Raw genomic sequence first — 23,670 nt, 5'->3', positions numbered from 1 at the left:
AAATGTTTTATTTGTAACAAACACATACGAACAGTTAAGTTGTGGTAACTGCAAAATGTTACATCAATGACCATGTACCCAAACTTTTCAATACACATCGTGCACTGTTAAGACACCAAATAAAAAAAAAAACCCTCAACAGCTCACATACTGACTCAACTTAGTGATATGACTTGCAGAAACAGGCAACCAAATGCTTTTTGCAGTCAGTTTAGAAAACATTTCACAGTTTAGACAACAGAACACAACAACGGCATTGTAAGGTAAGCATATGTTTTTGCTCCAGTCGATCATTTTATATACAACCAATGCTTTATTATGCTAAGGGTTCCTCTGTTGGCAACAGATGATAGGCTATATGACCCCCAATAAGACAGATCATTTTTTTTTTACTATTGGTTAAGTAACATTTTCATTGAGGCAACAATGAAAGACTGAAAATAAATGAAAGCATTATGAAAAGCAGTATTTTTGATTAATGAAAGCAGAATGCATACATTTCACATGTGAATGTACATAACATGATTTCATCACATAAGAAAGTTTTAATATGTACAAAATGTCAGGAATAAGAGAACACGTAAATATTACACTCTCATTTAAAGATGCATTTTTGCATCCAAACATAATTACCGTAATGACTTAACGTAATATGCGTCTCTGATAGTGATAACACAATGGAAAAAATAACAGCAACTCTGCAGGTGTACAGAGCTTTTTACTCTCCTTCTGTTCATAGTGGCAAATATCAGACAGAGATTACAGAGTAGCTGCTGATGATAATGGAAAATTTAGCAGCTAAAGACACAGATAGTTTTCAAAGTAAATTGATGATGACCCAACCAGAGCTAAACATATTGGATTTATATTTATTAGTTGGACAGTTGGCAAGTCCTCATAGATGAAATAATTGATCTTTATCTGCTGGATGTGTAAAACTACTGGGCCTCTTAGTCTGTTTGGAGAATATCCTGCCAGAATGGCCTAAATTGATCAATGCAGGCTTACAAATATATTTGTTTAATAAACTGTGTTGTAAGCCTGTTTTAGGTCTGAGAGTTCTGAACCATTTAGGCAATGTCCAGCCCCAGCTTGTGTTGTTTCCCTTTGGTTCCTTTTCCACAACTGCAGTTAAAACACACTCCTGTGCCCTCACCGTTCATACCCATCGTCTTTACAGGGTGGAGCAGAAGGTCAGAAGTGGTAGAGCTGGTAGCAAGACAGGCACAGATGGCCCCCCAACTATTTTAGGCAAGCTCACATTGAAACGCAACCTTGGGAAAATCAATCCCCGGGACTGTGCCGAAGCATATCTCTGCCTTTGATTGAATAGTCTTAATTTTGCACAGCCCCGCTGCTGATCTACGGCGTGACGCTTCCCAAAAGTTCAGGGGTCAGGTAGCCGTCTGGTGTGGGCGCGGCCTTTGGGATTATCAATTGTGGAGTGGGTGTCGAGTTTGGTGTCAGTAAGAGGCTGTTCTGTCTGTCGACACCCTCGACCATGGTGTAGACAGGAGGAGGGGCTAATGGGGACAAGGTGGTGGTTTCTGATTTGTAACAAGGTGTTGAGGACGGTGAAGACGCCAAGCCGCCACCTGCCGAGAAGGGCTCGCTCGAATCCCCTGTGGACAATCTTGGGCTTGTTTTTCCTGCACTGAGCTCTGAGGTGTAACCTCCGAGATCTGCATTCATCATAAAGAGCTGAAATTCCTTCTTCTCTTTCTCTTTCTCGGTGGCTTTCTCCACCTCCGTCTGTTCCTCAGGTGACAGCAGCACCTTGCCAGATGCCTTCACCTCGCTCACCTGGGTGTACAAACTTTCCTTGCCTGGAGCTGCAAAAGGAGGCTCATCGGCAGCCGGGCTCTGGACTGGGGAGTTTGGCTCTGAGGCTGCGGGGCATGACGGTTCTTTACTGAGGCTTTGGTTTGGGACGAGAGGATGAAAAGGTGAGATTTCTGGGTCGATGGGGAGATCTGGGTCGCAGCAGCTGGCGCGGCCTGAGTCGTCGTCTCTGAAGCCGATGGACAGGGGAGAGCAGTTGGAGGACAGGGAGCGCTCCATGAGACAGTCTGTGTCCAGCTCCGTCAGTCTCTCGCTCTGCTCCTCCATGTCCAGCTCGATGAACTCCACCCAGGGGTCGCTGTTGTACAGCTCTGGCCTCAGATCCGGAGGACTACCCAGGATGGAGGTCAACTCCCTCAGCTTCCCTTTCTGTGAGAGAAAGAAAACACACCCATGACCAACAACAGTTACTAGTTTAAATGGGACCGAACTATGACTAACGCACATTGAAACTGAGAACACCTGTTGCTGTAGTTTGGGGCACTAAACGCATCACATTTACCTTTTTTGGGAAATAAACTCCAACCTCTCATTAGAAAGACAGCCCCATACATAGATCTCACCGTGGAGGGAGTAGGTTTGATTTTGACATTGGTGGGGACACAAAAGTGCTGCGAGGCATCGCTCCTGAAAGTTGATGTTTTTTGCATTTGCAATCATAATTCCATGTTATGTAGGGGTAACTAATGAGCAACTAATGAAAGACAAGAAGGCAATTTAGAAGAGTTCTCAGTTGCTCTGGCTGAAGTGAACTGTGCATCATCATGACTAACAACCTCACCTGTGAATTTCCAGCCTCTCCTCCATCTCCTCCATCTCCTCCTTCTATACCACTTCCTCATTCTCCTCATTCATTTGTTCTAGCCTCTCCTCCTCTACCTCCTGGTCTCTCCATCCTTCTCCATCTCCTCCAGCCTCTCTACTCACCTGACAAAAATATGTTGATGCATGACATATCAACAGATACATTAGGGATACAATGATCATAGATCTTGATGACAGTTATTGCCAGAGGAAAAAAGGCTTTTACTTTCACACACTTAAAGGGACAACAAGGAGTTTCTATTTGGTTATAAAAAAGTCTCACGTTAATGTGGATGAATCTCCGCTACCCACACTTGTTAATGGGCCCATTTTCGATAAATATATCGTTCTGTCTCTATCGTTATTTTGTTATTATTAGTGGTGGCGGAGATGCTGGTCGAGCCGACCAGCGTTTTTTACTTTTGGTTTCGCAACGAGTCATGAGAATAACGCCGCCGAATCGCCGTTTATGGTCGGAACTATGACGGTATGTGAACCTCTTTGAACCTCTGACTTTAATTCTTGATGAATGAAAACATGAGTCCGTCTTGCGCCGGTCAAAATAATTTTACGGTGCGCGCGGAGGCTCATAAATGTAGTGTGAAAACGCTTCGCTTTTCCAAAACTCCTCGTTGTCCCTTTAATTTAATCCCCGAAAATATGGATGTATAAAATGACATCTGGAATCTGTTTTTTTTTTTTGTAGGCCTATTTTCCCGACCGATGTTCTTTATTTTTGTTTTTTAGTTGCTCCCTTTCACACAAAGGATACATGGAAATAATAAGCTAGTAAAAAGTAAAACATAACTTTAAAAAAGTGTACCTGTTTTCCATTAAGTATTGGCTTTTATTCATTATTGTTGAGGCTCTACAGTTATTTTTTTTTTGAATTGTCTTTTTCTTTTAATAAACGAACAAACAGACAGTAACAATAATCATAATTTAAAAAAAAAAAGAAAAAAAAAAAATAATAATAATAATAATAATAATAAAAAGAAAAAGAAAAAAAAGAGGGTACAACAAACAACAACAAAAAAGTAAATCAAAGAAAAAAGAAAAAAAAAATTATAATAATAAATAAACAGAGAAATTCTAATAATTGCATACAGGTTTCAGTCAGGATGCACTTTTATAGTTATACATGGCAGGGGAAAAGAAAGAAAGAAAAATACAATACAAAAAAAAATACGTAAATTTTCAGATTTTTTTGTTGTGTACCTTGTCCATTTCTCCCATCTTTTTTCAAAAACAGAGACTTGATGTCTGATTCTCATTATTATTTTCTCCATTACATATATCTCATCAACCAAATCCTTCCATCCAGAACCATTCAAACCGTCCTCTTTTAACCAATTTCTTGTAATTTGTTTAATTAGTGCCACTCTTATTATCAAAAATAAATATCTATCGTTCTTCTTAATATTTTCTGGTAGTTTTCCAAGTAATAAAACCAAAGGGTCACTACTCACAGATATACCGAAAACGTTTGATAGTTCTGTAACAGAATCCAACCAAAAATCATCTAAAATTTTACAAGACCAAAATATGTGACTGTGGTGTGCTTTTTTCTCCCCACATTTCCTCCAGCAACCCGGATCTATATTCTTGTTATATTTACTTTGGATTTGGGGTGTCCTAAAATATCGATTTATGATCTTCCAAGCAAATTCTTTCCAGTAGTTTGAGTTAGTTGTTTCATGTATGTTTTTGCACATTTGTTCCCATTCCACTGGTGGGATATTGCAAGGAATTTCATTTTCCCATTTGGTTTTTACATTGTAATCCATTTGTTTATCTTGATATTCAGCTTGTATTATTTTGACTAGTTTTGTTAACAGTTTTATTTCAGTACCACAGTCATACATTTTAAGCATACATTTTATGAGGGGATTTATTTCATGAATAGATTTCTTTTTCACAACATCAAAAAGATAACTTCTCACTTGGAAGAATCGAAATAAATGAGATTTTGGTAAACCATATTGCCCCGATAGCTGTTCAAAGGATTTAATTTCTTTATCCCCAAACATTTGTCCAAATTTACATAAACCTTTGGATGCCCATATATTGAATGTTTGGTCCATTTTGTTGGGAGAGAAGTCTGGATCACTCCCCATTTCTTTCAAAAAAATTACATCCTCGTTTATTTTTAAGTTGTGGCAGACTTCCCTCCAAACCTTGAGTGTAGCTACTACCCACCTATTGTCTACATTATCAACATAGGATTTTTTGTATTTAGAAAAGGGGAGGACTGTTAATGGTATACCTCCACAGTTTATTTCCATCTCTCTCCATTTTGTAAGTGAAGATTCTCCCATCCAAATTTTGACATTTCTAATTTGCGCTGCTTGGTAATAAGCTTGCAGATTTGGAAGGTCTAAGCCCCCCATTTCTTTTGACAATTTGAGATAATTCATTTTAATTCTTGGTTTCCTGCCATTCCATATAAACTTCCTTATAATAGAATCCCACTGTTTGAAAATGCTAGAGACAATATATATGGGTAGTGCTTTAAAAAGAAACAAAAATCTTGGCAGAATATTCATCTGTATAATTTTTACTCTTTCCCATAAGGAGAATGGGATTACAGACCATCTGTTTAGGTCTTGCTTAATTTGGTTTATTAATTCATCAAAATTCTTTGCAAACAGATTATCAAGGTTCTTTGTTATATTAATCCCTAAATATTTTATCCTTTCCACCTCCCAATGAAATGCATACTTATGTTTGAGTTTCTTGCTAATTATGCCACCCATGGTCATTACTTCTGATTTATTAACATTCAATACATAGCCCGAGATGGCTCCAAATTCCCCAATTACATTCATCAATACTTCAATTGACTGTTCAGGATCTGACAGATAGACTATTATATCGTCTGCGTACATTGACAATTTATGGACAACTCCTCCTATCGCTATACCTTTTATTTTCTGCTCTAATCTAATGCGTTCTGCCAGTGGTTCTATACATAATGCAAAAATCAATGGGGATAAGGGATCTCCCCGTCTCGTACCTTTAAGGATATTAAACGAGTTAGAAATTACCCCATTAACCTTAACTCTGGCATTTGGCTCTTTGTACATAGCTTTCAACCATCTTATAAACATGTTGTGTATACCAAACTTATTTAGTGTTTCAAAAAGATATGGCCATAGAACCTTATCAAAAGCTTTTTCGGCGTCTAAGGTAACTAATGCCACATGTAAATTATTTTTCTGTGCGATCTCGATGAGGTTTAATGTTCTCCTCACGTTATCGACAAGCTGCCTTTGACTGATGAACCCAGTCTGATCTGGATTTATAAGATGAGGAATAATTTGTGTTAATCTTGTAGCTAGTATTGAAGATAGAAGTTTATGGTCTGTATTTAATAGACTAAGGGCGCATTCACACTGTCCTCCTTTGGTCCGCTTTAAACGGGCCAGAGTTCGTTTGCTCGGATAGTCCGGTTCGTTTGGGCAGGTGTGAAAGCTCATACGAACTCTGGTGCGGATCAAACAAACGAACTCTGGTCCGCTTGAAAACGGGGGTCTCGGTCCGTTTGCAAGTGAACCCTGGTTCGGTTCGTATGCAGTGTGAAAGCTCAGCGGACTAAACACATACGTAATGCAGCAACAACGCCAACAACTCGACATCTCTCATCAGTCTTTTCCTCTGGTACCATTTCTCCGTCCTCAGTGCAGTAGTAAGAGCGAAATGCGCTCTGCTTCGCTGCCTTACATGGTGGTCGTACTGCACGGCTTGCTGAGCCAAGTGCAATTGGTACATAAAAAAAAGAAACAACATCCCCAAAACAGCCAACTTCACATGCTGCTCCATGTTTACTGTTACCCAGCAGGTCTGTCAGTCGCGAGCGGAGTGACGTCGACTTTTGACGCTCAGAAAGTTTGGTGCGCTTGGGGCGCAAGTTTGGTGCGGTTCAGAAGTTGCAGTGTGAACGCGGAACCGAACCAAGTGATAATGCAACAATGTTGCAACTTTCAGCCCCCCAAGCGAACTCCAGTCCACTTGGTTAGGTGTGAAAGCAACCTAATTGGCCTATAAAATGAGCATTCTGCCGGATTTTTCCCTGTCTTATGCAACACGGTTATAATAGCAGAATTCCATGTTGTTGCCCATGTTTCTTTATCGAGTGCCCAGTTATATGCTTTGCACAACAGAGGGACAAGTTCCATCTGAAATTCTTTATAAAACTCATTTGTATAACCGTCACTCCCAGGTGACTTATATAGTTTAAATTTTTTAATATGATTATAAATTTCCTCCTCTGTTATTGGTTTTACAAGTGTAGAATTCTGTTCTTCGGTCACTTTAGGTAAATTCAGTTTCTGAAAAAAAATATTTAGATTTGTTGTATGTACCGGATTTTGGGCAGCATCATACAATTCTTGATAATATTTTGCAAATTGATTCCCTATCTCATTTCGACCTCTAATTACTGTTTTTGTATTTTTGCAATTAAGTTGCATTACTGATACTCTCTTTTGCTGTTTTTTTAAGTTTATAGGCTAACACTTTGGCTGCTCTGGGACTTCCATCATATGTCCTTTGTCTCAGAAAGGACAATGATTTTTCTATCTCCATATTTAAAAAATCATTCATTGCCCCTTTGGCTTCTTTAAGTTTCTCCAAAACTGATGTTTCCCCAGAGGCTTTGTGTATTCTTTCTAACTCCTCAATTTTCTTCTCAAGTGAAACCCTTTCCTTTTCTTTGTGTTTCTTTCTAAATGAGGCGTATGCTATTATTTACCCCCGTAAGACAACTTTTGCTGCTTCCCATAATATTAATGGATTTACATCCTCTGTATCATTGTGTCTAATATATTCTTGTAGCACACTTCTTATCTTTGTTTTAAATTCCTTTTCCAAAATAAGAGAATTATTAAACCTCCAGATACCAAGGCTCTACAGTTAGATACCCTTGAAGTAACTTACACTTTGACTTATAAAGAAGTGTCTTATGTCCATTTTCCTTTTCTTTGACATCCTTATTACCAAGCACAGACCCACAGGCAGAGCGCGCGCACACACGCACCCGCGCAGACAGACAGACAGACAGACAGACAGACAGACAGAAACACAAATGTTCATGTAAATGACACCACTGATGTCAAAGCAGAAGTAAGTGATATATTTGTGTTAATATAAGTCTTAAATAGTTATATCTTCCGACAGCAATCACTTACATAGAGTGTTTGGACCGAAACACGGGTCTGTCAGTCACTCTGCTCTGCTCTGAGCCGAGGAGAAAACATTTCTCGTATCCTACAGTTTTTATCCAATGAGGAGAGAGAACGGCATGAAGGGCTGTGTGTGCAGCCAAGGGACGCCGTGAATGTGGTGACGTAGGGACGAGGACTGTTATGGTGCGTTCAAGGCAGCCCGTAACTCGTGTTTTTCCGTCCTGTGAAGTCGTACCAGTTCGATCTGGTACGTGTTCACGGGTCAGAAGTTACGAGTGGCCGTTATAGTGACTTTCACCGGTAAAACAGGTCGGAAAAACACGAGTGGGTTGCCTGGAACGCTACAAAGTCGTAAGTTGTGACTTGAAGCTGTAATTTACGGTTTCAAAAGCCTGCCTGGAACGCACCATTAGCCAAAACGACCGGATCGCTTACTTAATCCGTCTACCTAACGTGACCCAGGCAGAACTAAAGCCGAACATGTTGACAACATTCGTGGTTGCAGATTCAAGCACCGTGACCTCCTGTCCCGTCCGACCAACGAGCAGGTAACTTTTACAAGCAGACGGAGTGACAGCGGGGACAGCCAATCAAAGAGCGATATTCAGGTTAGAGGCGGGACTTCTTGCAGAGACCGACTGTTAACCCTTCATGTGCCATATATATATATCATTTGATTAAACACTATGGACAGCGGACACAGCGGCTGAATATTGGTAGGCACGTGTCCCTAGCGTCCCTACCCAATTCTACGCCCTTGTAGAGAACTGATTCTTAAAGTTAGAAGGTTGGATTATGACCTGTGTTAAACTCTTTAAATGTACAGTCAAAAGCAAATTTTCTATGGGTCTGACGAGGTTAAATATGTTTTAAAGACCTGGACAAACCAAACCTTAATGTAGGTAAGCAAGTTGTTTACCTTAAGTAGTTCAGGGTCAATTCCTTTTATCTTAGGTCCAGGTACAGGAGGCAACAGAATAACCATCAACCTTAGGGAAGAGATACAGGAAAATGTTAATTTGACACATATGAAGTAAGAACCTCTGATTTTCAGTTTTCCAGGTCAAACAGCCAACACAAGTTTCCTGCATCTCTTCATTTCTATGAGCTTTGACTTTAATGATGTACTCACCTTTGCTGTTGAGATATGATGACCAACATCAGGATGGCCAATAAACACAAGGCACCGAAGATGAGCAAAGCCACCACAGGAAATCTTGACACTGGGGAAGGAAAAACACCAATCCACATACATATTTAATGCAATCATAGAAACGTAATTGACATTAGGCTATGTTTAAGTGTAACACAAGACCTACTGTCGCCCCTTTCCAGAAATTAAATACTAAATAATTTTCTAAATCAATTTCAAATCATCGAATATTATGAAATTATCAAATATTAAATCTAAGCTACAGAATTCCCATAAAATGTTGTTCTGCACAAGACAAGTAAAACTTTGAGACACAAGTACAATGACTCATTTCTATGGCTTGTCAATGCCGTATTCTTTATTCTGTTTTCATTATATCATCTGCTCAAGTAGGTCAAACATATAATTGCAGAGCTGTTCCTTTTTCTGTATTGAGCTAATGATGCTCAGTGCAGAGAGCTGGGGGGTGAACTGTCAGCTACAATGTTAAAAGGTTTATTCATATGACAAACATATTCAGCTGCAGCCTCAAGAGAGGAAACAGCACTTGTAACATTTATGTTCCAGCTGCCTTCTAAACATAGCAGTGAGTGTTTACCTTTAGATGGGAAGTAGACGAATACCGAGTCACTGAATTCTCCGAAGTCTTTCGAACCGAGCATTTTGCACCGCACCCGGACCTCATAGTTGACGTTAGTTTGAAGGCCGAAGAGGGAGCGATGTGTGCTTTTAACAAGGTCGGCCTGTGGTGGAGAAAATGAGGTTCAGACACTAGTCAGAGTCAGGCAGTTGCTGTGCACATGAAAGTATGTAAACGAAACGCTGAGATTCAAGTTGACTGAAAACGGGCATTTAGCACAATGGCATAAAATTTAGAGGAGACTCACCGCTACCCAGTGGTCGGACTTTACGTCGCGGTAGTGGACTTCGTATTGCAGTGTCATCCATCCCATCTCCACGTCTGCGGACTGAGGGGGTTTCCAGCTCAGCATGATGTCATAGTAATTGCCTGTCATGCTCACATTCAGCGTCCAGTTCAGGTTCACTGGTGGATCTGGTTGCACTGCAGAAAACAGAACAATTTGGGGGTTCATCCATTAGCAGAAATAAGATATTTACAGTGATCAGAGCTGCAAAGATTCACACGTCTGACTGACTGACTGAGTTGAGTGACCAGAAGTCCACCACTGGTCTGTGGAATACCACATGACTCGGCTGGAGTATCCCACCGGCCGTAGCTATTTCTGAATTGGCGTCAACACATTCTATTGTGGGACCATTTCCAGGCTGCAGTATTTACAAACCCCATGCATTTGTACCTAGAATTTGTGGTGGTGGTGTATGAAAATCCTGGATACTTGGAGGAGGTTTGCCTGTAATTGCCTTGCTTCTTTCTTGTGTCAGCACTGTGAGAAACTAAATAACAAAGATAATATGTTGCTCCTAACTTTCGAGTAATCATTTGAGAGTAAATATAGTTGAATTCACAGTTTCAGTTTGTGTGTTTTGTGCCTTTGTTAGATCGCTCTGTGGTTATGAAACACAATGACATGGTGTTGCATTGATGTGCTGTGTTTCGATCGCTATTTCAAACTGAAACAGATGTCAGTGACAACTTTTTTTTTTTGGTATATTCAGCAATATTCAAACACTGTACATGTGAGGACAGAGAGGAGGAGAGAAGCTAATGGAGAAAAGGGCTGAAGGCCACTGACATTAGGTGGAATACGACATATATAATGTCAAAAGGTGTTTACAGTGGTTTCACAACAGTTCTAAACTATGTTCTCAATTGACCATACGTCAGGTTTTGATTCAGATTTTTAAGGATTACTCTACGTTCTGGATTATGATGGCTGAGCAGTAAGGCCGTTAACCATGTATGCTGTGTCTGCTTCATCTGCTTAAATGCTTTCATTTTCTATTCAGGAGCTTTGTACCAAAAGAATTTCCCCTCCTGGGATCAATAAAGTAAATTATAATCCTGGCTCTAAACTCACCAATGTCTTGAACGTAGAAGACGCTCTCATCATAGAGGGTGGCCTCATCCCTCGAGCGGAGTTGGACGCTGTAACAGGTCCAGACGGACGTGTGGTTCTCATTGAAGAAGCACTCGTGTGGCTGATTGGTGCTGTAGTGAGGACACTCCCTCCACTCATTGGAAGAGGCCAGAGTGGGTCTGTGTCGTGGGGGACAAACAACAAGCGGTCAAGAAGGAGGCAACAGGAAGCAGGTCTTTATCCTGATCTATCTAATCTACTCAACAAATCCAAATATTTTGACACAACAAGAACTCCCTGTAGTATTTTTTATAGCTGTAGATATATAACTGGATAAACATAAGAATAACTGCTGGTTTGATGAAGGTTGGTGAAGACACCAAAATGACCAGTGGATTGAGTCTATAATAAACACTGTGAATTATTCATCTGGATCATAAATTAAGAACTCATGAGTGAGCCACACTGATGCAAGTGACATTTGTTCTTGTCGCAGGATATGTTGAAATAAAAACACTGAATGATTCCAGCGACAGAAACTTTCTTATCAGACTTTGCTGTGCATTTTCAAGAATTTAGTGTTGACCATTCAGAGAATAAAACCTCACCATGACCCAAATTATACACTTGCAGCCGAGTGTGACCCTGAACTGGACTTTTGCCTTATCAGCAGTGTGGACAGCTGTGCCAGGAGTGAGCAAAGTCTAAGACACACCAATGTACACAATTCGTTTCTAAAAGCAGTGACCCACTACCACAAGACCTCGAACACCACTTAATAGAGTAAAAATTAAGAGATGTGTGTTTTTTTTTATTATTTAAAACTATACTGTAATAGTTTTCTTCAAACTTAAGTGTGTTTAACATCTGATGCTTCTTTTTCTTTCCTTGTTATACATCTCCATGAACAAACTTCACATATAACCCACTTTTTTTGTGTGGAGACAACTGGAAACTCAAAAAGGGAAAAGATGAAAAGTTGGATCACATTTATGCATTACACATTCCCCACTTTTCATTCTATAAAGTCTTTTTTTTTCGCATTATCAAATTTTTCTCTCATTGGAGTTATTATTTTGTTGCTTTCCTGCACATATTTTTAAAGAAAACCTGCTGGGCCTGATTTCCTTGAAAGTACAGAGAGACCACATATTTCTGAGTGACGACAGTGTTTTCACCCCTCCCTCACTTTTTGTTCTTGTAGAATAAGCGCAGGTCTCCGGGCTCGGAGAGGTTCTGGAAAGAGCCCACATTCCATCTGCAGCGGAAAGTGTCCATGTTGGTGGAGACGCAGCCGGTGAGGTGTGGGTGTCTCTGGGGGACGACTGCAGGGAGACACAGAGGGACAATAATTACACATCTAATCCTTGTTTATTGCGTTAAAAAAAAAATTCGGCTTTTCTTTCTTCTGTGTTGCAGCTGTTATGAGTCAGGTTGCTATTGAGTGATGACTGAGCTGCGCCGGGGGCAGGATAATAACTGTGAACTAACTCCAACGAGCAGCTCAGCCACAAGGCAAACATCGGCTTTTTCCTGGAAGTCGTTTTGCTTCATGTGAAAAGCTGCAGCCAACGAGTTCACTGCGGCGGCTGTCGTGGAATAACTGTGCATGGAAAAGACAGCATGGATCCTGTTTTACTGGCTCCATAAACTCAAACAATGTGTGCACACAGCTTCTCTATATAGCTCCCTTCCAGCTGACTTCAGTTCCTTCAACTTCTGCAAAACTGAACACACCGCAAGCAGTCAGTAAGCAAAATTAAAAATGACTTCATGATCCAATGTGTTGGTGATAGATGGCTTTTCTCTTCTCTGTTCAAATATTGCTTTTATTTGCCAAGGTTTTAAGATATCCCTCTGGTAAGACAGAGGTCTTTACAGTTTCTTTTGTGATGGTCACGGCACTGAAAAATACATCACTCTTGCGAAACACTGTTCTGGTTATTCTGGGTTATTCAGAGAAAACACTGGGGATTATCTCACACTGCATGTTAACTTAAAATCCACCATCTATGGCTATGTTGTACATACATAACAAATCCATAGTGTTTTCAGCGTTTAAGGTTTCAGTGTCAAATGCTCATCTCAAAACCAGGTCAAAACTTAACGGAGAAAATAACATTTACTGATAATATTAGTAAAACAACTTTTTTCTGGAGCCCTGAATCACAGACCTGAGGAAGGTTTGTGTGGATTAATGCACTTGGCCCTTTTAACGAGGAGCCGGGGAGTTTTTTTCAGCGTTTGCTTAACATTTTGTTAAGTAAACATTGTGTTTGCATGAGGCTCCGTGTTCAGCGGCAGTGGCGCTCGACTGAGGACATCGGCACTTCAGGGAGCAACAACAACACAAGCCCGGGCTGGCTGAGTACCGAGAAGTGTCAGGACAAGATGGCTCCTTCACAGCTGAGAGGCAGCGCCGGGAGCGGATGATGAATACCTCTGGCCTGCTTAGGGTGCTTCAGGGAAGGGGGAGTCACAGGTTAAAAATAACCTGTTTACCAGATCCCCGACTCCTCCTCAGAACTGTGCTGAGCTCAGGATTACGAGTAAAATCAATTTGACGCTCAGTTATGCCGAGTATTTTTGCGGCTCACTTTATCATGATGAATGAGGATGCGTGGGTGGTTTTTAAACAGTGTGTGAGTGTAAGACGGAGACAATATGTTAAAAGGACGAGTCTGTTTGAGTAATGTGAGAGTGTTGGGCTGGATTTCACTTTTTTATCAATCAACCTGCGCGAGACATCACTGGTGTTACAGACCAGTGTGGGCCAAGCAGGGCTGATTTACTGCCATGCTGGATTTACAGGACTGTTGCATCAAAGTAATGAAAACAGCTTGAGGATGGAAATTAATCCCTAACCTTGGAGGGAGCAGCGACTCAAGTGGAATCATTTTACCTCGAGGGTCCGCTACTTCTGAGTTATAAAAATGACTTTATTGGATTAGCCAAATACAGACTTTCACATCTGGGTAATTCAGTTTCTAAAATGAATTTCCAGAAAATTCACTGTATTAGATAATAGAGCAAAAGTAGGACATAAAATCACACATGCTGTTAAAGAAGATTTCATCTATCTACCTTACTGTAGCTTCCACTACAATTATATACCACTGACTATTTGATTACAGATTTAACCCTTTAAATATGCACTTTTAGACATACACTGTCAAATCAAACAGCGTATAAAAGAGTCATAATTAGTTTCCCACTGAGCCCTTTTAGCAATTTGTCTACTTTCAAGTAACATATTCAATGCAAGATTTTTACTTGTCAGTATTTTTTTTAAAGCTGCTGCTGCTAAAGTGTTCTGAAATCTCCCAGTGCTGAGTGGGTGGAAAAGAACAATAGAAGAATCAACTCTCACATCCATGTAGTACCTAACATATTCACTGTGTGTTGTGCAAACTGACAGGCTTAGTTTTTGTGCTTATACGTCAATGCGAGTGCGGCTGCGTTTGCTCAGCAGCTGCCAGGCCGGGTTCACGTCTGGTGTAAGTAAACAATGTGAGCAGTGGATGGAGAGTGCTTTCTGAACACAAAACACACAGACAATATTACCCACACGGTCGGTAATATCAATTTACAACATATTCTCATTACAGCGCCCCTCCTTCTGGGCCAAACTATCACAGCTCTGCGGCGTAAACATGTTGACAGTGTGATTTTTGTCTGCGCGCTGCCGACACCGTCTATTTCAGAGCGAAAGAAAAACATCCTCGCTCAATCTGTTTTTATAAGCCCAGATGCGTTTCCTTTTAACCCCCCTCCCCTCCCCTTTTTTGGTAGAAAAGCAGGAAATAGCAGTTTGTGTTAATTTCCTTTAAAGGATTAACTCACAGCACAGCAGATTGCTTAAACTAGTAGGTACTCAGTGTATTGTTTTGTTTTGTTTATGCAACCTCTTGATGATAATGAATCTGTGTCTTTCCTTTTATAGCATCTATTAACATCTGTACAATGTGTTGGTGGGAAGCTATTGTTGATGTCTTGCGGATGAGCACAGAGGGCAAATGGTTATTTACAGAGTCACATGCTCAGACATCAATCACTGCTCTCTCAGGGGAAAACACCTCATCCTGTGCATTTAGAAAAGCCATTTCCTCCTCTGGCTGAGGGCCACGATGCTCTCATCGCTGATTACAGTTCTTTACTAACCTAACAAGCCTTATTGGCAAAATGTGGTTAGAAAAAAAAAGAAAAGGTTTATCCAGTGTAGAAACCTAATCACATTAAGAACCAATGTCCTGATCCCTGGGGGACATTAATGGTGCTGCTCCAGAGAGCAGGTGGTGTACAGTGGGTTTTTAGAGCATCTTCTCTGAAAACAGCTGCTGCTGCTGAAGTGACGATATGAGAACAGATTTTTGAAGTTGTGGTCTGCACAGATACAAACCTGAGGGATTCGGGTATGAATTCTCTGCAGTTTCATCATGGGATGGGTTGAAGAAAAGATTAAATCTTCATTTGAATCATCCGACTTCATTAATTAAAGTCTGAGGTCGGGCTTATGCTAAGTACAGGTCATTAGGGCTGTGATAGAACCCATAAGGGTGTCTCCTGAACTAACGTCCCTGCAGCAGTAGGTGAACCTCAGTTGTCATGGTCACAATAACATGGGAATAGAGAGCCTAAGCGGAAGCGGAAGAGAAGCTGGGATGGGAGTCAAATTTTTATTTCGTAATAGGATTGAATTGTGTCATGAGAAAGATATATGACCTTAACCTATTTAAAACATTGCATCTCATACCAAAAAATCTGCAGTTTGTCGTAAAACGACAACGGAATAATTTATTTTGTGTGAAGACCGCTCTGCAGACTACAGTAACAGGCAGAGTAGCTGACACGGGAAAGGGCGGCATGTGGTGTGTGACGTCACCTACGCGACCTGTAGTCTTTCTGGTTACGGATTTTCGGAATTTTATGTTACAATAGTTTTACAACAAACTGCTGATTTCTTGGCATGAAACATGGTGTTCTAAATAGGTAGAGGTCACATATTTTTCTCATGGCACAATTCAATCGGATCACGAAATAAAATTTTGACTCCTGTTCACGTACACAGAGATTTTTTCCGAATTGAGGTCCCATGGCGAGCGTTACTTCCTGCTTCCAATTAGGCTCTCTATTGTACCAACAATGGAGGATTTATCTTCGCAAATGTGCAAGTATTTGCTTTATGTGTCGTAATGTTACATAATTATCATCCATGAGAGCGTTTTGGAGTTGTTGGATTGTGTATTTGATGATATTTGAGGGGCAGGGGACCTGTATCGTTCACCTACATTGTGTTCGCTGAGCAGCTCGTGTCTCTGCCCCACGGATCTCAAAACAACATGCACCGATAATTAAAAGGGATTATGGCAATAGGCAAATTTGCCAAAGTATTCAACTATCCCTTTAAGGCAAGTACTTGGTTAGATTTAAAACAAAAAATGTATGTACTGTAGTTTATCTTTGTTGGCATGGTTACAAGAATAAAAACATAGTCAACTTTATTGAGAACACTCTCACTTTTTATAGTATCCCATGTTTGTGTGAAACTTGTGTGCGTGTGCTTGTTTTTCTGATTTAAAAACTTTGAAGTCATTGAAGAGTGGGACAATGGACTTCTGACATGTGTCAGAAGGAGCCATACACACTTGAGTACATTAGCAACACATTAATTATCCATATAAATTGGTCACATTATTATGTATTAGTACCTATAACATAATGTATAACATACATTATAGTTGCTGCTTTGGGCTCCATTCATGATGCAAACATTAACATTTTCAATAAGCAAAATTCGTAATAGACAGATCTCAAACTGAATCAATATTGAACTGAATGGCATCGAATCAGGACCTTGTAGATTCAAATAGAATCTATTTGGGAAATAGTATCAATACTGAGCTCTGGTTTCATCGCTGCAAGAAAACCACATTCACAACGTCACTCTTTTTCTTTTCTTTTTTTACAACTATGTACACATTCTTGTCATAAACATAGTACAAGTAAAGCCACTATAAAGATTAGACCATATAATTACATGTCGTTATTGTGGTGTATCTAGGTAGCACATAATAGCAAAGTTCAGCGGCCTGTCGACTAAAACCTGTTGTTGCCACTGTCTGCATAAAGTCGGCCACATCTATTAGAAAACACAGAGATCCTGCACGGGTTTAATTAATATTTGTTTTTCAGTTACATGCAGTTGTTTCTCCAAGCTGCCAATCACCACGGTGACACCAGAGCGATCCGAATCACTCAACAAAATTTGAGATGCAGGCAGCGATTCAGAAATCTGCAGGACATTAAAAGTTGGCGAAGCAGCTGGAGAGATTACACTTCACCGAGGCACGACTGATTTCTAAGAACGCGCTGCTGGCGTATTTTGCTCCGGGGAGGAAAACACACCTGCTTTGCTCAATTCCTAATGTCCTAATGACACGAAACAAGAAGGAGAATAAAATTAAGAAGCAGGAGAGCGGGAGCAGAGAGGGAACATGTCCTCTGTCCACTCCCCCGCTAAACTTACTGACAGTGTTATGTAACAGGACAAAGCACAGGATGTCCGTGCGTGACTTAAATGGTGAATGCAGACCCCTGTTTATATCTGTGGATAAAACACGGCTCATGTATGCAAATACATAGGCTTTCCACTGGCACCGGGGCACAGTTGGTAGACAAGGAGAGGGGGCTCTGCACATAAACAGCTCCTCATTGTTCTGCAGTGGAGTGCACTCTGCTCTCCTGAATTCCTGGGAAGCCACTTCACTAGAAATCTGCTGGATGTTCCCTGTGGCTCTCAGTGGAGGGCTTCGCTGTTGTGCAGCACATGTTATATTTGTTTGAAGGCCAAAGCTGCACAGTGACTACGCAACTAGACAACTATTAATGTCTTATTTTATTCCAGGCTGTCATTGTCCTGTGGCCCATTAAAAAGGAGGTTTATGACAAAAAAAAATTGTTCCATCTGGTCATTTTTGATTCCAAACCAAACAGATCAACAAGAGGTGAGAATCTGGCCATCAAAAGAAAACTGATCTTTTAAAAGAAAGCATCATTGCTGATACTCTATGACTAATAATTGAAATGGGTGTGCATGTCACATTTGTTGCAGAATGTCAATTAAAAGGTAAATTTTTAAAAAAGAAAGAAAGAAAGAAAGCATCATTAATGCCAAGGGAAATTATAATCACCACTAAACATAATAACTTACCGTATGTCGTATAATGAACATCTCAACTCTCAAATGATGCAACAGTGGTTACCTAGATATTCTTGGACTTACCTTGCTCTGACGTCGACTCCAGTGCTAAAGCCGTGAAGATTTGGAGGAAGAAGAAGAAGAAGGCCATGGTGAGAGCGGCAGGCATGGTGTTGAGCTGTGGGTGAAACATGTGGTGAGTGTTAGTTTCTTGGTGCAGTCCACCCAGTTCAGCTCCACAACCCATAGAGGCCCTGCCCACCACCACAATTAAACAGGGAGACTTTTCCCACTCCTTAACTTTTTTTAGGAAGAGGAGGAGGAGGAGAGCTTGGACACACCCATGATCAAACTGTACAGAGTCAGAGAACTGTGAAGTGCTGTAGATTAAAAAAAAAAAAAAAACATCAAAAGAGGACTTATTTCTTTACTTTATAAGCACTTCTCAGTGCATAAAGCAGTTTCTGTCTCATGGGTCTTAATTCTAACCTTAATGATTGATAATCCCACTACTTGAAGTCTGATGGGACAGAAAACTCTTCTAGAAAATGATGTTTTCTTGATAACAGAGATTAAATGAAAAAAATATGTAAAGTTGTAAAGTATTATCCACACTCCCATTCTTAAAGATTTTTTGATGTTTTCATTCAAGTGATTTCAGTATATTAAAACGGATGTCTTTGGGTTTAAACTTAAACTGAGACCAACACATCACTAATTAAAACTCAGCATGTTGACTTAAAAGTGAAACTTTCACTCTTATTTTCTTTTTTAACTGGAACTACCTTTAGTACCTGTCTTTTATTCTTCAAACTTTAATGAACACAGATTCTTATCATTACTCTACCAGCTCCTGTTGTCTGTCTCCACTCCCTTTCATTACTTAGTCATTTTAACAAACATTTCAACACCTTTCACCACTTTCACTTGAATTAATTTTGTACTTAATCTTCACTCACTGCTTGCACTTAACCTGTAACCTCAGCTTCACACGGCGTACACTTAAACTGATACTTCGATTCCTTTTACCTCTTTGACTGCGACTGCAATTCAAATTTCTTCCAGGAATCTGGACTCTCAATTTCACTTTCCAGGAACTTCATTTCAGCGAAAAAATAAAACTTCAATTGCATCCAGCTGTTTTCCTTCATCTCCATCTTTTGATGTGTGGCCTACACTTAAACTGAAACTCAAGCTCCTTTTCCTTCCAGGAATTGACAATAAAGTCGACTCCGACTTGACTTCAGTTCTTCCACATAATAAAAATTCCCTTCCCTTCACAATGACACTACCAGACTTTTTTAGAATTATCCTTCACATTTGGGGACGTTTCACCTTCTTCTATCTTCAGCTTTCAAATCTTTTCAGCACCTGGACTTCAACTGGTACTCATTTTAAGTTCACCCAGTTGTTGCACTTATACCTACAAATTCAGCATCATTCAGCGAGCACACTTTAAACTTAAACTGACACAACTTCTACCGATCCTTCAGCCTTTAGCTCTGAAAACTTGAAATTAATTAATTTCTCATGCATTTCAATGATTGGCACTTGCATTTTAAACCACCACTTTAATCTTTCTCAATAACGCTTCAACTTGTTTGAGTGCTTCAATTCAAGATGCTAAAGGATTTCAGCTGAAATTTTCAGCACATTTGCTCCAGAAATTTTAGACTTATCTAGTGTTTATATATGTTTCATGTAATCTGACAAGCTGAAGTTATAAATCAGGGTGCAGCACATTTATTGGACAGCAGGGAGGAGCAGCAGGTCTAAATCACAGCATCAGCATGTTTTATTCATTAGCTTCTTCGTGGTATTCACACTCTTTATCCTTCCTGGAGAGGCACGTTTTGAAACAGTAAACAGTTTTGTTCTGAACATGACATGCATCCCTTGCCAGCACTGCTGGGTTTCTGTCAACACTTGTGAAATCCATCCCTTCTCAGCTCTGGGCCTCATTTAGACCTTGTTTACTTATCCTTGTATGGAATTTATATTCATTTACCCTCTAATGCAGAATTTTTCAATCCAGACCGGGCCTCATGTGACAGGCCTGATAAACTGTTTTTTAAAAATAATACACTATGTCTTTGTGATATATTTGTAGCTGCTCTGTGAGTAAGATAAAAATAGCAATGTTGTTTTCCAGATTTCTATGGCAACTTACCAGCTACGCATCCTGAAAATTTCCTGAGTTAGAAATTTGCAAAGGTCCAGTAAGAAATGAAAAGGGGCGTGGCCAGATTACCAACATCTGCTAATTGTTGTGATGACTGCATCCACCGCGAGAAGCAGTTGTGGCATTTGGATCAAAGCTGACGAGAGCATCACGAAATGACTGAGGGGAAAAGGCAGTGACCATGTGCCAGGGATTTTTGGGAAATAAAAGTCATGCAGTTTTTTTTTTCTTACAAAATTAATGTGTTTCTGTGTTTCCATTACTTGTTTTATTAGTTCACAATGTCAAACTGCACAAAACATTGGTTAATGAATCTGTTTTGTTAAAGAGGGAGTATCCCAAAGCATAGAGAAATGATTAGTTCAGATGTGCATTTGATCCCTCCCACCTTATAAACAATTCTCATAAAACAACGGACAGAATTCTTGAAATCATTAGCAAATAAACTGATTGGAAAGAGAGGGAATTACTAAAAAGTTAATTTGCTTAAATGTGAGGATATGTTGTTGCTTTTCTCAATTTTACATGATTGTAAATTAAATATTTATCTTTAAAAAGTGGTCAACAAATGAACAAAAATGAAAAGAAGCCAATGCAAAACCCAAGGTCTTATGATGTTGGTAAGGTAACATGTTAATGTTCTATAATGAAAACCTCTTGAACTTGATGCACCCAGTCGCATTATCTCCTCTTACTCCTTCTGATGCTGACTCATGGTCTGAGGCTTTGTCCTGCTTGTTTAGAATCTTCCCTCTAGTGTCAGTGCTGAAGGTGGATGACGTGCATCACCACATCTTACATGAGATTTCTTACACTTGTTTAATTTGGTTTAACCCAATATTTGTAATTTGTCTCACTGGCATTAACTTATTATCCAATGAACAATCTTAAAATAGACTTGAAGAGGAAATATTGATCCTTCATGACGTGTTCCTGTGACCGACATTAATTGCCAAATACTAAGGCAACTTGATAAAAATGATTTATTTATTATATAATGTGTTTTTCTTTTTTAACTCACAGCATGTTGCATAATGTATTCTGGTGTATTTAAGTGGAGACTACAGTAAAAACACTTTGCAGAGGGCAGTTTGCTGTGATTACGTGTAGGCTATTGTAGAGGGTATGGCTGTGCATGAGATGAGAGTGACTCATGGCTGCTTTATTACTGTCTGTTCACCACTGAAAGTCTACAGCACACACAGCTGGAAACACACACACTTATTCTCACGTCGATAAGACACACTGACAGACTAAACTACCCTCTTAGCTGCAAATAACACATCTCCTAAAGAGAACAGCTGTGGGCTCTGATGCATTTAAGGTCAGGAGAGAGAGTTGGGGAGAGCATTATCTAAGATTTTCCCAACCTCTGAACCGGGAACCCCTTCTACACTTGGCAGCACTCCAATGATTCATCCTGTGATTGTTTGCTTCTGTATCAGGGTCTCTGTATTATTACACTATTAGGGTCAGTCAGTTATTTTCAACATTCATTTTTCTCACTTATCTGATAAGTCTTGTCAAAAACATGAGGAGAGAGCCCTGTTTGCTGTCTAAACTCAGAGATATTCACGTTTACGTTGTTCTTAAATCAAAAGAAGGAACAAATCCTCACCATACAGAAGCTGATACAGGGGAATATTTCACAATATTGTTTGAATTGAATATACTTTTATAAAATAGCAGCTTGAATAGTGAAGCTATAAAAAAAAACTCCAGCAAAGTATCTGAAGGTGTTTCACAACTGAACATCACATGTCACTGGCTGTTTTCCACCTTTTACCATCACATGTCACTGGCTGTTTTCCACCTTTTACCACCTCCAGCCTACCACACTGAGCAGACCTTTCTGTCAACATGTTAATCCCAGCTTCATTCTTAACTAACCCCACCGTGCAGAGTTTTCCCTCCTCGCAGAGTGTTGTGTTATGCTCTTCAGGATTATTGTGCAAGAACGGTGGGAGAAAAATGTAAACACCCAACTCTGTTACTATGGCACATAACAAGTGCGAGTCAGTGTGTGTGTGTGTGTAAGCGTTGAGTTTAGGTGTTTGCGTTAAACCTGTCGCTCTCGGTTACACATGGTTAGTTTACATGGAACAACGTAAACACGCACTGAACATGCAGCCAGGACAGAGAAGTAACTCACCGCTGTGGAGCAGTGGACAGCCCGAGCTCCCTCCGCCAACCTGCTCCTCGGTTAATGCAAAGTAACACGGTTGAACCCTCCGCCGGACACCTTCTAATAACCCGCCAGGAATGCGTACAGCTGAGTGCCGAGCCGAGCCGAGCCGAGCCGTGCCGACCTACTGACGCTGTCGAAGAAACCCTGTCCGACTGGCTGACGGTGTGTGAGCGCGCGCCCCGGGGCAGCGGCGGCACAGCTGCAGCCTCCTCTCTCATCATGGAGCTGCTGCAGCGTGTTGTTGTAGTGAGGCTCAGAGGAGGCGCCACCTGCCGGCGGGAACAGCCAGCACAGCTCAAACAAGACAGACTGATATATCCCCATTGTCCAAAGTCTATGGATTTACATTTGTAACTTTATTGCTAACAATCAGAGCTGGCCCAAGGCATAAGCAATTAAGTGACCATTGGGGGGGCCACCAAAAGGCAAGTAGGCTAACTTTTTTAAATTGTAGTGCGTAACTTCTGTCGACCCTTGGAGAAACTCTGCGTAGTTACAAAAAACTTTAATTGTTGTTAGCCTACATTTCAAATTGTTGTTGCACTTTGCTGTTGCAAAACCAAAAAATTTAAAGAGCAGATGTGTTTACAGTAAATGCATTGTCTGTTGGATTATTTTGTTACTTTAGTCGACCTACTGTAGGTGACATTCAGTATACCAGTTATATCGATTTAAATAGCCTACTAAATGTAAATCAACCACAGGCTGCACTTTTAGCTGAATTTGGTGCCATTTCAGAATAAAAACCATAGATGGGTAAAACCCTGCCAGGATATGATGATTCATAATGACAGATTAGAAAAATGAAATTGTATTATTGGCAGAATAAAGAGCACCAAAATAAAGATTTTGCTTAGGGCCCCATGGAGGCTTTGGCCGGCCCTGCTAACAATGCTGATAAAGAATTTAAGTTGTTTTGGAGGGATGGGCTGTTTGGACTCTTTGACTTTAACAAAAATAAGGAAAAGCCCTGCGAAACATCTATTATCAACATACTGATGGCAAAATTTCATAAATATAAGTTTACACAGAGAAAGCACTTGTTTGTTTTTACAATGTGCCCAAGCAGTACATCGATTCCATTAGATTTTTCTTAAAACCAAAAAGCGATCAAAAC

At 40.2% G+C, this 23,670-nt stretch overlaps 1 protein-coding gene across 1 annotated transcript; it reads right to left on the bottom strand.

Moving 5' to 3' along the window:
- LOC310994643 (growth hormone receptor-like) lies at positions 1-23,670 on the bottom strand. The gene is made up of 9 exons (XM_083983409.1): positions 22,518-23,670; positions 18,268-18,361; positions 12,175-12,310; positions 10,986-11,164; positions 9,873-10,048; positions 9,584-9,728; positions 8,965-9,055; positions 8,752-8,821; positions 1-2,211 (listed from the first exon to the last, which is right to left on the bottom strand). Exons 2-9 carry the CDS (start codon positions 18,350-18,352, stop codon positions 1,363-1,365), a joined length of 1,731 nt encoding a protein of 576 aa, XP_083839535.1. The 5' UTR covers positions 18,353-18,361; positions 22,518-23,670; the 3' UTR covers positions 1-1,362.

This window comes from Trachurus trachurus, assembly GCF_905171665.1.
Source record: "Trachurus trachurus genome assembly, chromosome: 12".
In the NCBI taxonomy this organism is placed as follows: domain Eukaryota; kingdom Metazoa; phylum Chordata; class Actinopteri; order Carangiformes; family Carangidae; genus Trachurus; species Trachurus trachurus.
Note: the sequence above shows the minus strand (reverse complement) of the source record. Positions and strands in the feature narration are given on the sequence as shown.

What these genes read in the sequence shown, in the direction of transcription:
- LOC310994643 (XM_083983409.1), bottom strand. Translation starts at nt 18,352, where the DNA reads ATGCCTGCCGCTCTCACCATGGCCTTCTTCTTCTTCTTCCTCCAAATC. An exon ending in AGTCCGACCACTGGGTAGCG is followed by an intron (nt 9,729 to 9,872) that starts GTGAGTCTCCTC and finishes TCTCCACCACAG; the next exon opens with GCCGACCTTGTTAAAAGCAC. An exon ending in TTGACCCTGAACTACTTAAG is followed by an intron (nt 2,212 to 8,751) that starts GTAAACAACTTG and finishes TTTCTCTCACAG; the next exon opens with AAAGGGAAGCTGAGGGAGTT.